Raw genomic sequence first — 14873 nt, 5'->3', positions numbered from 1 at the left:
AAGAGGGTGGTTGCTTCGAATGGACAATCTAAACAGTTGTAACATTTGGTGGGGTCCCGCCAATGTTATTTTTACAATAGAGGGTCTTAGCATAGTAAGGTTTCGAAAGCACTGAACTGGATCATCCATTTTGTGCCATAAGGCTCTATGTATGTTTGCACGTCTATGTTTCCAAACAATCAATGTGCTCTGCTAATGGCCAGTGACACTCCTGTACTCGATGTGCTGCCCACTGTACCCCCCAAGGTACTTACTCGTGTCAGTGTTAACATTTGAGGTGACGGAGCAGCTAGTCGGAGAGATGACCTCGGGCCAGAGAGCCGCCATGAGGGACTGGAAGAGTTTCATCTTGTCCCCACTGAGTTGGGGTAACACACAGTGATGGATGGCGCGCATCATGGCTCTGTCCTCAAGTCTGTGCAGCCAGCTCTCATCGGCCTTTCCAGATTGTTGTACTCCTAGAAATAAAATATTGGTTTACATAAAGACACAAAAAGAACATACGCGCCTTGAAACACTTGTGTATAGGCGCGTTATAAATGCCATATCATATTATATCATATCATATCACGGTTCACAGGCATATACAGTGGACAGTGGGGAGTTTACAGTGGACCTGGGACAAATCACAGCGCAGGACATTTTACTGGAGCGCTTTTATAGGGGGCTACCCCCATACAGCTATCCTAATGCCCACACTGTACGCCTTTTGACCTACTGCTCCATATTTTACCATCTACCTGCCCCTCATCTATCACAGGAAAAAGTTGTAAAATGCCCTACATACAAATGCAGTGAAATGGCTGGAGAGAAACGGATAGCTGGGTCTGTGGCTCAGTGGACTAAAGCATCCACTCCAGAGGCCTGTGTTTGACCTCATGGTCACAGGTTCGAATACTGGCAGGTTACCTCAGCCCTTCATCTTTCTTAGGTCGATAAATTGGGTACCATTGAGTTTCTTAGCAAGAAACATCTGTTATCTGTCAATAGCGCCAAGATACCACTCTAGGGGTGAACGCGCCTTGCGCCAAACTTTACAGCCATGAGGACGAATTGTAAATGTACTTCGCTGTTTTAGACCTTACCAGGTCTTCATGGCATTTAAAAACACTGGTAGCGCACAAAACTGAGAAATCAGTATGAACATTGAGAAAATACACAAAGTCGCAGCAAAGAGTGTATCGCACATCTAGGATCCTGCCCGGGCAGTGACCTAAGCGCCATGACACCTTGTATTTGGAGCCATTTATTGCTTTGCACGTATTTATAGCAAATGATGGTAGAAGAAGACAAAGTAATCCATGTAGTCTGCATAGCACAATGCCTATTATAGCACGAGAGAGGCCCCACTTGACCCTCAATTGTCAGTTTGGCAACAACCGTAAAAACAGAGAGCATTTGCAAACATCCCTGGTTTTTAAAGCTTTTCAATTGATATTGTGTGAGGTACTTGGAGTATCCTGAGGTTTTCTGATGAAAAACCTATATAAATACCAGAGGCAATTCCATGGTGCAAATTATTTCTAAGCACCTCAGAACAGTGACAGTCCTTCCCTTTACACATCCTGCAACATCACTCCCCGCCACGTCATGCCCCACACCATGTTATACACTGCCATATCATGCCTCATTGTGATACTCCTTGCCACATCTAGTCCTGCCATAGGGTGACCAGATTTTCAAAATAAAACCCAGATACCGGCCACAGACATAAACGTAGCATTAGGGCACCACTCATTTGGCTCCGTACCGGTGCTGGTGGGATCCCACAGGAAATAGATTAAGTGGTTTCCATTCACTGCATTGCGCTTGGAGATCATTGGATATAAACTGCATGCATTTTGGCTGCCACGTAAGCACGTTAAATGAAGGAGCCTTTGCTCTCATTGCTATTACAGGCCTTGCTGTGTCTCAATATCTGAAACTACTTCTTAGGCACAACCAGTTAATATGGCTGCTACGGCATGCTATCGCCAATCATATCGCATCATCCAACACGTTTCCCCATCACACCCTGACATGCCCCATCGCAAACCAGTCCAGTAAGTCCTACCCAATCACATCCCACCCTTTCATGTTACAGCAGACCACGTTACGGCACATCACATCATCTCAAGCAATACCCAGTCATGTCACATGACACCGTTTCCCACCTCACCCTGCACCTTACACATCAGACCACACACGACACATATCCCACTAACACCTCCACCACCATCGGACAAAGCTGATCGACATCCGTGAGCTCCCCTTATACACCTGTGCATTGCTGCTATGTGGCTACCCCCTCTGCCCAATACGACGAGGCAAAACCACAACCACCAGAAGAATGAAATACTGTGTGGTGAAACACTAAGATTTCACGCCTCTAGAAGACACTGCCCTGGGGTAAACCGAAACTGCCAGACACCATACTGCTACTCCTCCATGCAGCCATCCTCACAAAGAACCCGTCTGAATGGCAAAGACACATTCAAGAGAACAAGATTACAATCGTGTATATCTTCCATTCATGGGATAATTTATTTTTATTTATTTTTATTTATATTTATTTATAATCATTTATAAAACTTTGACAAAATACAATTGCCTAAAACATAAGGAATACAAATCACAGTCAATGACATCATATAAATTCATGCCCTTGGGCCCGGCGCGCTATATAAATAAACAAAATACAAGAATACAAATCTATAACATTATCCCAAATATTAGAAATTAAAAAGTGGATTTTCACGTAATTGGCTTAATTTTAAAATGATACATTTTACAGTCTTGTATAGTACAGAAGAAATAAATGCATGACACTAAAACATTTAAAACAATAAATAGTATTAAGAGCTAGTCCATAGTCTAGACAATAAAACAAATTTAAACTAATTGTCCAAATGGGAATTTTAACCATTCTACCCTTATTCATTAAAAAGAAAAGGGGTCATTACGCTGACTAATTATCCTTTTTTCGGGAGCTTTTTACATATTATTCCCCATAGCCTGAATAGAGCAAGATGTATGGTCACATTATCCATTTTCAAGCAATAGGCCCAAAATGCATCTGTTAGAATAGCCTCATAACATTGCACAAGATTACCAAATGTGGTCATAATCTCTGGGCCCGACCCCGCACATTCTGTAAACAAATGTGTTGTTTCCAAGTGCACACTACTCTTACAGACCCTACATGTGCGCGCCATCCTGGGTACCTTATATCCAGCTCCTAGGTTAACCCATACAGGCAGTTTCAGACGAAAACTCCTAGCCGCAATGCTAGGACCTGATATCAGATATCTCTGGGTTTTGAGATATCGATGGGTAACCTTGTCCACATCTTTATGGGAACTTAAACTACTAAAATATTCACTATTCCTAGTCCAATCCCATTGCCGTATTTTACTTTTCAACATGCGTTTCATCACTCTGTCGCTAGTTTCCCTGAATAAATTCTGGCGCCCAGCCAATATTTTCAAACCACTTCATCATAAGGTTCTTAAAATCTTTACCGTTATGCCTAACATTGTCATGATCAATTATAGCCATTAATCCTAGAAGCTGACATTTTGGATTCATATTAATTTTCAAATAGAGCATCCCCTGATTTATTCTAACCTGGCTTTTTAAGGACACCAAGCCCAGCTCCAGCCTTATATATATTCTATTGATACAGACTGTTCCAGACCCAGAATCCTTCTCCAGAAATAGCTCTCAATGACATCTAGCCACCTAAGAGCAACCATCGCCAATGCATCCAAACCATATAAAACCATTGTACAAAGACATTGATTATACAATCTCAACACCCCTTCCAGGGAAAATCCAGCGTTTCGTTTTGCAAACCTGTATATCAGGTTAGTTAATCTCTTGGCTTTAATGCTCTTACTTTCTTTTATGTAATTATATGCACGCAAGGAGCTCATCTATAATCCTAGATATGGATATTTATCCACCCTTTCTATAATGCCAAGGCTAGTACTGGACAAGGGGCATTTGATACATTTAGAGGCGACAACCATTATCTTTGTTTTTCCATATTTATCACAAGTTTGTTATTATTAGCATATTCCACCAATTTTTGAAACATATCCCGCACCGCTCAATGTATAATTAAACAGTGCAAGGTCATCTGCATAAAGAATACACAGCACATTACAGTTACCAACTTTAGGACAGCATCCTGAAGTCTCTCTAAAAATTAGTGGCAGATCAGCAGTATACAGGCAATACAATAGCGGTGCCAATGTGCATCACTGCTTAACCCCGGTGCAGGTACATATCGTGACTAACAGTCGACCCTTATGATCCAATCGCACCCGCAACAAGGTTTTGTGATGAAGACCCTTAAGGATGCATAGCAACCACTCAGGACAGCCCCAATGTTCCAATTTGGCCCAGAGTATTTCACGACATACCCCCTCGAAGGCGTCCCTAAAGTCCACAAATATTGTATACAATACCCCCCCCCCCTGTGCAGAAGCATCTCGATACAGGCTATCCATCACTCGTATGTTGCCAAGTTGCCAACAGTGCCACATCAAGGTCTAAATCCTGTCTGCGCATAACTCAGTATCTTAGTCTTGTCAACCCACTGTTGCAGAGCATCCAAAAAAAGGATGCAAACAGTTTCCCGGAAATATCCAGCATGGACAATAGTCTATAATTATATACAAGATCACGGTCACCTTTCTTATGCACTGGTACCAGGACTGCCCGATGCCCGGATAATGGGATGGACTGGGTACTGCACACCTCATCAAATAGGATTTTCAATATATGTGCCCACCGTCCAGGATTTAATTTGAGGACTGCGTTTGCCAGTCCATTCTGACCAGGGGCCCTAGAACCATTCAATTTATCAATCCTATTCTCAATTTCAACAGTCCCCACTTCCAAATGACAACCATCAATCAAATATTTCAGGGGTGTTTTACATGTATCAATCGACTGTCCACCTTTAAGATGTTCCAGCCATGTATTTTCTTGTATAGGATTCAGAATGTTCTCTCTAGTATCACCCTTACTTTTATTAAAATGTGTCCAGACCTCCTAAATATACCCTTACCATATCCTGCGACTGCCTATTTTTTATAGAGAGCTTCCACCGCTTCTGCAATCCTCTATAACAATTCTTGATATGCCTAATCTTGGCCAAAAACTTCCCCTTAGTATAAGGTAGGGCATTTGCCATACGTGTTTCCTTTTTCATACTACATTTGGCATTTCTAATAGCACTATCGTAATTCTTGCTATTTTTAATACTGCATCTAGTCATTCCCACTGACATTCTCCAGTACTAGCAGCAAGATCTTTTATCCAGTTTTCAATTTCATTCCCATTTAAAATACACAATGAGTCAATTTCATCAATCTCCATTGCATCCACAAATTCCCCAATTCTACCAGGACTCTGTGTTGTCCATTTTATCACACTACCAGCATTATTGCATGCTAAACCTGAACTTGCTTTCAAATCACCTTCTTCTCCCTTACGTTCAGTTTTCGCAATCATTAAGACCAAAGGTTCATGATCACTAAATTCACTAGGCATAATTTGTAGCTCTAGGGTAGACCTCAGTAGAGCATGATTCCCAAATATGTAATCAAGTGTTGCCCTGGCTTTATGATTTCTCCAAGTAACTTGCCCCGGAACAACCCCCACCGTTCTTCCATTAAGCATTATAAAACCCCACTGTTTCAATAGGTCAACCATGGGATAATCACTTGAGTATTTCTGCTTGGGTACAACGTCTGAGGATTGTTCTCTCCTGCCAGGTGTACAGACATTGAATGAAAATGAGTGAGACATACCCAATCCAAAGCAGGTCTGCTTTTCCGAAAAAGAGGCCAGGAACCTGGTCCGCTTTTTTTTCTATGCACAACATATTGCTGCTGTACTGCAGCCAAGACGTAAATGTCATGTACATTATGTCAGCTTGCTTACAGAGTGTGTACACAAAGGTCACTGATTTGAAGGTCCAATCATTAGTTGGCCTCAGGTCCAGCAAGGTGTCCAGGACTTTCTGAACCAATGTGAAGTTTTGGGGCATCAGAATCATTTCTGACTACGTGGGTATCATGGTGATATTTTCACATTGCCACGAGTCATCGGAACTAGAAGGGCCTTTGGAGACAGGATTGCACAACCTTATGGGGGTTTGTGGTTAGTGGATCTCCCAAGGTTTAGTCAAAGAGAACCTTGCTCCTCCTAAGAGGTCTGCCATTTTTTTGTACCATGATGACTATGCGAACCTGCAGTTGCTTGTATCTTCCATTGTAGTACAAATGAAGCAATGTGCCTTTCTCCTTCCTTCATTGGCAGCCATATACTACCAAAGTGCCAGTGCCAGCATCCATGTGCACTTCTGATGTACATTTCTTTTGCAGAGGATATCAGAACTCTACACTTTGGACTCCTACATGAATCCAGACATGTCCTGAGGCAAACTTATGCCAACAAGTGTTTTCATGCAGTGGACACTTTGAGCATGGGGTCATCTATTCCTTCCTGCCAACCAGTGCAACAGGGCAGCTTCCTGGAAAGTTTGTACCTTGCATCCGGGATTTGGGATAGTGGTAAAACTGTTACATCAAGACTTTGATAAGGTTCCACTCAACAGCACCACAACTCTACTATGAATATTCTGCCACAATTGTGACGTAAAGCAGAGATCTCTGTAAATTAAATGCCACGTTTCAATGTTCAGGTATACGAATTTGTTCTATCACTCAGAGTGCAGTTTTTCAATTGTTTTTGATTTGTCAGGGTTCAAGAGATGGTCCAAGGATACTATGGAGGACACTATGGTGTGTTTCCAACAATCTCTGCCTTAATGCTTAATGCCAGTAAAATGGAGATCCTTCTCATTGGGACTCCTGCCCCCTTCTTACCCCCTACTCTCTTTCCCCCCTCCTTGGGCCCACTCTCCTCACCCTCTTGTGAGGCAAGAAACCTGGGTGTCATCTTTGACTCCTCTCTCTCCTTCTCACCCCCACATCGCTGACCTTTTCAAGAAATCTCCCTTTCAGCTTCACCTCCTCAGAAGCAGTCTCCCTTTCCTCACCTTCCCCCAGAAACACAATGGGCCTCATTATGAGTTTGGCGGTAGCCATGCCTGTTTGACAGGAACGCCTACCGCCAAACTTGCCTCCAGGACCGGCACCCGCAAATGGACAATTACCGGGCCATTACGAGTGTTGCGGCACGGTAATTGCCCATTCCCGGGTACCGGTAATGCTGCACTCCCCATCCCCATTCTGCCCCATATGGCTGAATGGGGATGGGGAGCATGGATGCACTGGCACCGTTAATAACGGTGCCGGTGCATCTGCGAGTTGTTCTTGCCGGTACCTTACCAGCACTGTTCTCACCGTAACACCAAACATATAATGAGGCCCAATGTCTCCAGAGCTCTGCTTCTCTCTATCCTTGACTACTGCAACAGCCTCTCCCTTAATCAGCCTCTTACTTAATCAGCCTCTTTCCTCCCTTCACCCTCTTCAACTAATACAGAATAGGACTGCAAGACTTATACTTGGACTCAAGCCCAGGGACCGCATCTCTCCAGCCCTAGAATCTCTCCATTGGCTCCCTGTGGCTGTAAGGATCACATTCAAGACCCTCAGCAGGAGCCTCTCTCTAGAATGGCCTTCCTGACCCTCTCCACCTTGAGATAGATCTCCTTAAATTCCAGAAGCTTCTCAAGACCTTCCTTTTCTCATCCTCCTTCTGCCCCCCTCCCCTGCTAGTTCCTCTATGACCGGTGGCCTTTACCCCTCATGAGCCTTACTGGGGCAGGCCCTCCATCGACCAGTCTCCCAGCCTTACCCCTTGCCAGCACGTGTCCTTGGGAACCCTACCCCGAATAGCCTACTGAGTCTGGTCCACCTCCCCTCACTTGCACTAGTTGACCCTTATCCCATTGACTGCGCACTTGCCCTACTGGGCCTCCCCTAGCACTTGCCCGGCCACTTGCCCCCCTTGCACTTCGCCCTTCCCCACTCCTGTCAATTCCTGTTATTATACTTGCATGATCCGAATGTCACAAGGCATAATAGGCCTGTTATTGTTATTCCACCCCTGTTCCTCCTCTTGTATTGTGGTGCCTGGAAACAACTTTTGATGTATAGGTGCCATACAAATGCTCAATAAATAAAATAAATACAAATAAATTACAATAACACGTGTAACCGTTGGTGAAAGGAGCTAGTGGAAACCCCCTGTCTTTCTAGGAGGCAATGTATTTTGAGTGTCCTCTTATGGGCTGCATGAACTGAACCAGGGTTTCCATTTATTTATTTATTTTTACATTTATAGCAGCGCCCACAGCCCTCAGGCATCTAGGCGCTAGTTGCAGTTGCATGGTTACAATTTAAAGGGTTACAAGACAGTTGAAGATATGTACACCAAGAGGTAAACAACATTAAGGTTTGAGTCTGCAGAAAAGAGACTAAGACTTGCCCAGCCAACAGGCTCCATGTTATAGTACAATGGGCATACGGGATCACAGCAGGCAAATCTAGGGAGTGGAATGGGTAAAACAGTGGGTTGCAGTTGTGTGGGAGTGTGGGGTAATTTAGGCCCCCCTCATACATTCAACACGATGTGAGCCACTTGCTCGTACAATAATGGGGGATGCTTCCATTTGCTCGCATGCACACTAGCAGTTTCATTGGCAGTGGCAGAGGCGAGGTTATTGTGTGGGACGCCTGGCTTCCATTTTGTACACCCTCAACTCCATCTTTGGACTAGGCCTCACTGCGATAATATGAAAAGGCTTCTCTCCCCTCTGCAGGGCTGCACACACCGTGCTCATGGCCCCCACCTTTTCTCACTGTGCCTGAAAGCATTGCAGCTCCATTCTCACGCTTAAGCCGGAGATAATTGCAATAAATACACCAATGTAACATCTCACTCTTCCTCTGAGTTCACTATCCTATGTGTGAACCGGCTCAAACCATGCCCTGTAACTCATCCATCTCCACAAACCTGCCTATGCCCTCTTACCCCCGCTGTTGGAAAATGACTGCCACGATAACCCTGTGTCCCTGCGAGGTATTCTCTTAATGTACCAGATGTGTGACCCTGCTGTGAAGCCCACCCCAGTTTGCCCCCAACTAAAACCAAACCTCTGTCACAGTATATTGCACCCTAGAACTAACAAATGTCAAAATGTCTTATAGCCTCTTTTGATGCACCTGGACTCACCGCACAGCCAATGTTATCTTACTGACCACGACCCTAAGCCCGGTACTCCATATAAGACCCAATGAATAATGCTGTAATCATATGTGTTCAATTTATAGATGCATGATGATATACTCAAAGGAACTGTAGTGACCATTATTTAGTACATGTCTGATGGTAGTATCTTACGTTAGCTTAGTTAGGGCTTGACCTACCTCACCGCGACCTGACCCTCACCCTGCCTGGACACAGACAGATGGACCTTGTGATGCTCACCCTCCTGCCAACCCAGCAGCCAATCACGGAGGAGCAGCGCCTATATGCCCATATCCAACGCGAGCTTGTGTCCAATCATAACGAACTTTGTAACCTTTAGGTCTGACATCATTGATGACGATTTCTGCTCTTGTAATCAATTGTACATGTATTATTTGCCGGAGCGCTCTCGGGCAGCAGAGTTCTCTGGATGCCAATTTTACATAAAAGAAAACAAACTCTCGCAGCCTTTTCTCTTAGTCTCAGTCCCCGTTGGGGTGTGTCTTCTTTCTTTGTATTGCACGTGTAAAACGGGCCTTTACATTTGGTGAACCCCGCGATGTGATTGGGAGAGGTGCCCCGAGGCCCGGTGCTGCGAGATCCGGGACTTCCCCCAGCGAAACCATCAACCTCCGCGGTTGACAAGTTCACGCGAACAAATTAAAGGTTCCAAGGGTTCCCGTTTTCCAAATACCCAACTAAAACTGCTCACCAAGGCGGGTCACGGCTTGGTTGGGGTGCGGACCAGATTGTGGATAGACCGTGAACGGTGGCTCTCGGACCATCCTACTGAACAAGTGAGTACTGGTTGCGAGACCGTCAGGGGAAGAAGGGAAAAATTGGGAAAGGGGTATAATAAGCAAGAGGGATAAAACAGGGGAAAGAAAGAAACTGAGGGTATAGTTCAGGGTCTGTGTGAATGTCATTGAGGCTTTTTCTTATCTAGCCTTTATATGGCCGTTAGGTTATTGTGGAAAAAAGAGGTAAAGAGGAATAAGGGATCCTAGCCCGAAGGGGGTAGAAGGCGGCGCCACGTAGCATTGTCTCATCCAGTGCAGGGAACAAGTGAAGATAAAGAGAAAAAAGTAGGAGTCTCATATATTTAGTAGACTCGGAGTAGTAATTTAGAATATTCTTTTTCCGTGTGAGCAGAATTCTTGGAGAAGTAGCCTGAGGGGGCTCAGAGGTGGGGAGTGCGTGAGAAAGTAAGAACGAGGGACAATAAACTAAAGTAATTAAAAAAGGGGAGTAAACGGAAAGGTAGTTCATGTTATATGTTCAATGTGTTAAAGTGTTACATGTTGTTTTGTCAGTAAGTGCCTATGTATCTGAGTATTGACAGCAATAAGGGTTGATGAGAAATATTGGTAAATAATTTGTGATTCATGTTGAGAAATAATTTCTGGTTCCGGCAAAAGGGTGTAAGTAAAAAGGTTATTGAAATTTGTTGGCATTAAGAGTTAAACAAGGCTGAACAGACGTGTTACAGGAAGGAGATTATTAAGTGATTGACTGTGTATCTATATCCAGAAACCGAGGTGAACACAAGTAAGAGCAAAAAATACACCATTATGGGAGGGACTACACCATTAGCACATATTTGTCAACATCTCCCTTTGTATAGTAAGAAAATAGAGAAATACCATGGCCAATGGATGGTGGAAATGAAAGGAGAGAGTGTATCACCTATATGGCCGGAGGGAGGGTCATTTGATAAGAGGGTATAGGATCTAGTATCAACACACCTGGTAGCGAAATACAGCGGAAAACAGTTGCAGAACAGAAGGGAGGTACTAGACCTATGGCGGATGTTTGAAGAGGTAGCGCCTATTGGCGAGGTAAGTAAAGACACAATAATTGAGAAAGAGAAAACGCCGGAGGGGGGGATAAGGGGCTGCAGGAGGAGAAAGCCCAATAACAGCAAAAGAGAATGACCTCACTAGAATCTACCCATTGTTGACAAGGCTCGCTGTGGGATACAGTGAGCCCCTGTATGTGCCAGCGCCTAACACACCAACTACTCCGGCAACTGCATCAGCCACCGCCCCGCCACCATATGAAACGGGAGGTTTATACGGCCCAACTAGTGCCCCTCCAGTGAATTTAGCACGCCTAACAGGAGATTTAGACAGGCAGCTTGCACACGCACAAATGGAAATAACACGATTAAGAGCACTGTGTGATAGAGGCCAGATGTTGCCAGGGGGAGGTGAAGTACCACGATTGACAGCGGTTGACCTCACCCCTCTGCCAAGTGTCGCAGGGGGATCCACACCATCCCTGCCGCCGCCGATACCAAAAGGGCAGGAACAAGAGTGGCAATCAGGAGAGTTTCTGTTCCATTTAAATGGCAAACCTGTAAGAATAATATGATCTGCAACCCCCGACAACCAAAGAGGGGAGGGGCAAGGAACACAGGAGTCAGAAGAGGAGGTAGAGGAAGTATGGAGTGATTTAGATGAATATGAAGAGGGAGCGGCAGTGGCGGGATCTCCGCTGCCATTCCCATTCGACCAAGAGGATGAAAGTGCTGCACCAAGATGGCAAGGGAGGTTAAGACAAAGAGGGGGGAACATGCTGGTGAGCAAAACAAAAAAGGGAATGTTAAGTAAGAAAGGAGGGAAAGGAAAACTACAAATGCCTCTGATACATAAGGGAGCAGGGAGACCGCATTACATACCATGGGCACAGAAGGACAGGAACAACTTGTTGAAGCTTCTATCTCCACTTCCGTGCGGGGCGGGGAAATGGATACATGCATTCCAAAAACACACAGCAGGAGTGCCATTGGCTATAGGGGATGTGAAAAGTTTGCTGGTGTCCGCCGTTGGTGACCAAGCAGATGCAGTGTGGGTGAAGGCGTGGTTCCCGGAAGTGACAATGAACTGTGACCGCCATGATGGGTCATCATTTAATAGCGTTAGAGCACAAGTATGGGATGCTTTCCAGAGAACTTTTGTAGACACTCCAGATTTACACTTAGTGATGCAATGCACTATGGGAGAGGAGGAGGAGTCTACGCAATTCATCTTCCGGGTGCAAGACCTGTAGAGATCTGAAACGGGTACGGCGTGGGACCAATCCACCGCCTTGTTCTACTTTATAATCAAAAAAGGGCTCCCAAAAGAGGCACAGAAGGCCTTCGACAAAATAGCTGGGATAGAAGCCAAGGGCTGGCCCGAGATTCAAAGCATAATCGTACACCATTGTAGGAGGATCAAAGAAAGAGAAAAAGAGATAATACAGCGAAGGTTTTAGACGAGGTGAAGTTAGTGCAAAATAAATTAATGAAGGTCGCAGCGCTGAATGCCACAATATCAACTGACAGACAGGGTGAAGGAGAAGAGGGGGTAGGAAATACACCAGCCAGGATGGCCGCAACATGGGCTGCAAAAGGATAGGAGCAGTGGGACGGAGAGGAGCAGTATGGAGGGCCCCAGTGGCAAGGGAGACCTGCAAGAGGACAAGGTGGGTACCGAGGATTGAGAGGGGGATTTGGAAGAATGGGGAACAGAGGATTTGGGGGACCTGGGTTGAGTGGGGGACCGCCAGGGTCATGTTTGAACTGTGGGAGCTGGGGACATTACTCGAGAGAGTGCAGAATGTGGCCTATGGGTTATTATCAAGGACAGCCTCCCATGGGAAATGAACAACAGTATGGTCACCCACACCCAGGCAGTCCCTATGGGTTACCTATGGGAGGGAATGGGCAGAACGAACAATATAATAATGAGGCTCAAATGCCACAAAGACAGCAACCACAACATCAACCACAGGAGAGAGATATGACACAACTAATGGCAAGGCAAAACACTATGGGCAATGCAAACAGTAATATTTTTGCAACATCTGCAAATGGCGCACCAGCACCTTTTCACGGCGCAGCGGTAGTGGGAGATAATGTATTCTCTGTTCCAGGAACGGAGACGTATGCAGATTAGGACAGCCCACAGAAAGCACTTGCGTGTCCAGTCCTATCCACTACCCTACGTGCAGAAGAGGAACCACTAGTGGGGGCAGAGATAGGCAACAAACAGTTCATCTTCATGGTGGACTCGGGAGCTGAAAAATGGTGCCTCATGGAAGGCCGGTTCCCGCTCTCTGGAAAAAATGTGGAAACGCAAGGGTTCTCTGGGGCTATTTTAAAAGTTCCTTACACAAAAGATCTTGACATAACAGTGGGAGGAAAAACAGTATGAGCACCTCTACTGTATCATGAAGACTCGCCAATAAATTTGTTGGGAAGAGACCTCCTGAGTAAATTGAACATGACAATCTCCATTACTGAACGGGAATAGTTTGCTCGATCCCAGGAGTGTGCCCTGTAAGGGAAATGTTGAAGATCAGTACAGTGACAAATGAAGTTGCTGTAAGAGGGGTGCCCATTGGCATAGATATGTTCATTTAAGATATCAGGGTATTAGCACGGGTGGTGCCAGAGATAAAAAGAAAGGAATGGAAAGTACCCTCATATTTGGTCTTCCGCCCAATTGTAAATACAGATGTTGTACCAGGAACAATTTTGTCCATTGATCTGGAAGGGGTACAAGTTTCTAGTAAATGTTTCACAGTGATAGGACTGGACACACATGGATGCGAATGGAGAACAGTGCTATGTATAGACCCAAATATAATGTTGCGTAATTTAACTGATGAAGAGTTGTTCACTGACAGTGGGAGGCAATGGGGAAATAATAATGGAAATAAGTGTACCATGTGACATTATGATCCAACACAGGGAGATACACAACCCTCTCATGGCTAGTGTTAATGTACCACCTACTATATTCGAAGAAGATATGGAAAAAGTACTACCAGAAATATGGACCACAGGCCCCCCATGATGTAGGGCTGTTACAAGAGGTGACGGCCATTAGAATAAAATTAAAACCAGGTGCAATACCCCCTAGAGTAAAGCAATACCCACTATCAAGGGAGGCAGAAGAAGGGATTCGAGAAACAATAGATACATTATTGCAGCAAGGGATAATAGTGCCATCAAATTCACCATGCAACACATCGATTTTTCCTATCAAAAAAGCAAAGGGCGGGCCTTGGAGGATGATCCATGACCTACGCCCACTTAATGATGTCATACAGAAAGAGTTCTCATTAGTACCTAATCCTGCATCAATCTTGTGTAGCATACCTAAAGATGCCACATGTTTCACAGAAGTGGATTTGAAGAACGCTTTCTTCTTAATACCACTTGACCCAAGTTCCCAATATCTCACAGCATTCACACTAGGGGGGAACAGATATGAACACTGCAGACTACCACAGGGATATTGCGAAAGCCCGAGCATATTCAATAGAATATTGCATGAAGACCTTGGCAACATTGATGTAGAGAGCACAATAATACAGTACTTAGATGATTTACTTGTCTGCAGTAAAAGTGAAGAACAGCGCAGTGCTGATTCAATAACATTGTTAAATTAACTGGCCACAAAAGGATACAAGGTGGGCAAAGGTAAGCTACAATATTGCCTAGCAGAAGTGCTCTATTTAGAACAGCTAATTTCAAAAGATGGCAAGAGAATTTTACCCGACAGAGCAGTGGCAATAAGCCATCTGATAATACCAAAGACAGTGAAGGACATTCAAAAAAATCTGTAATTACTGCCATTCCTGGATACTTGATTACGCAGCATACACAC

The 14873-nt window shown here is 44.7% G+C and overlaps 1 protein-coding gene across 1 annotated transcript in view; it reads right to left on the bottom strand.

Moving 5' to 3' along the window:
* The window catches only part of LOC138487325 (uncharacterized), a 2513852-nt gene that overhangs the window by 1382966 nt on the left and 1116013 nt on the right, over window positions 1-14873 (bottom strand). The window contains exon 47 of the mRNA XM_069613924.1: window positions 255-458. Coding sequence (XP_069470025.1) covers window positions 255-458 — 204 coding nt within the window. The remainder of the gene's footprint in view (window positions 1-254; window positions 459-14873) is intronic.

The sequence above is a fragment of the Ambystoma mexicanum genome, chromosome 9 (genome assembly GCF_040938575.1).
Source record: "Ambystoma mexicanum isolate Mex_15411 chromosome 9, UKY_AmexF1_1, whole genome shotgun sequence".
Taxonomy (NCBI): Eukaryota; Metazoa; Chordata; class Amphibia; order Caudata; family Ambystomatidae; genus Ambystoma; species Ambystoma mexicanum.
This window is presented reverse-complemented; position numbering and strand designations above follow the sequence as displayed.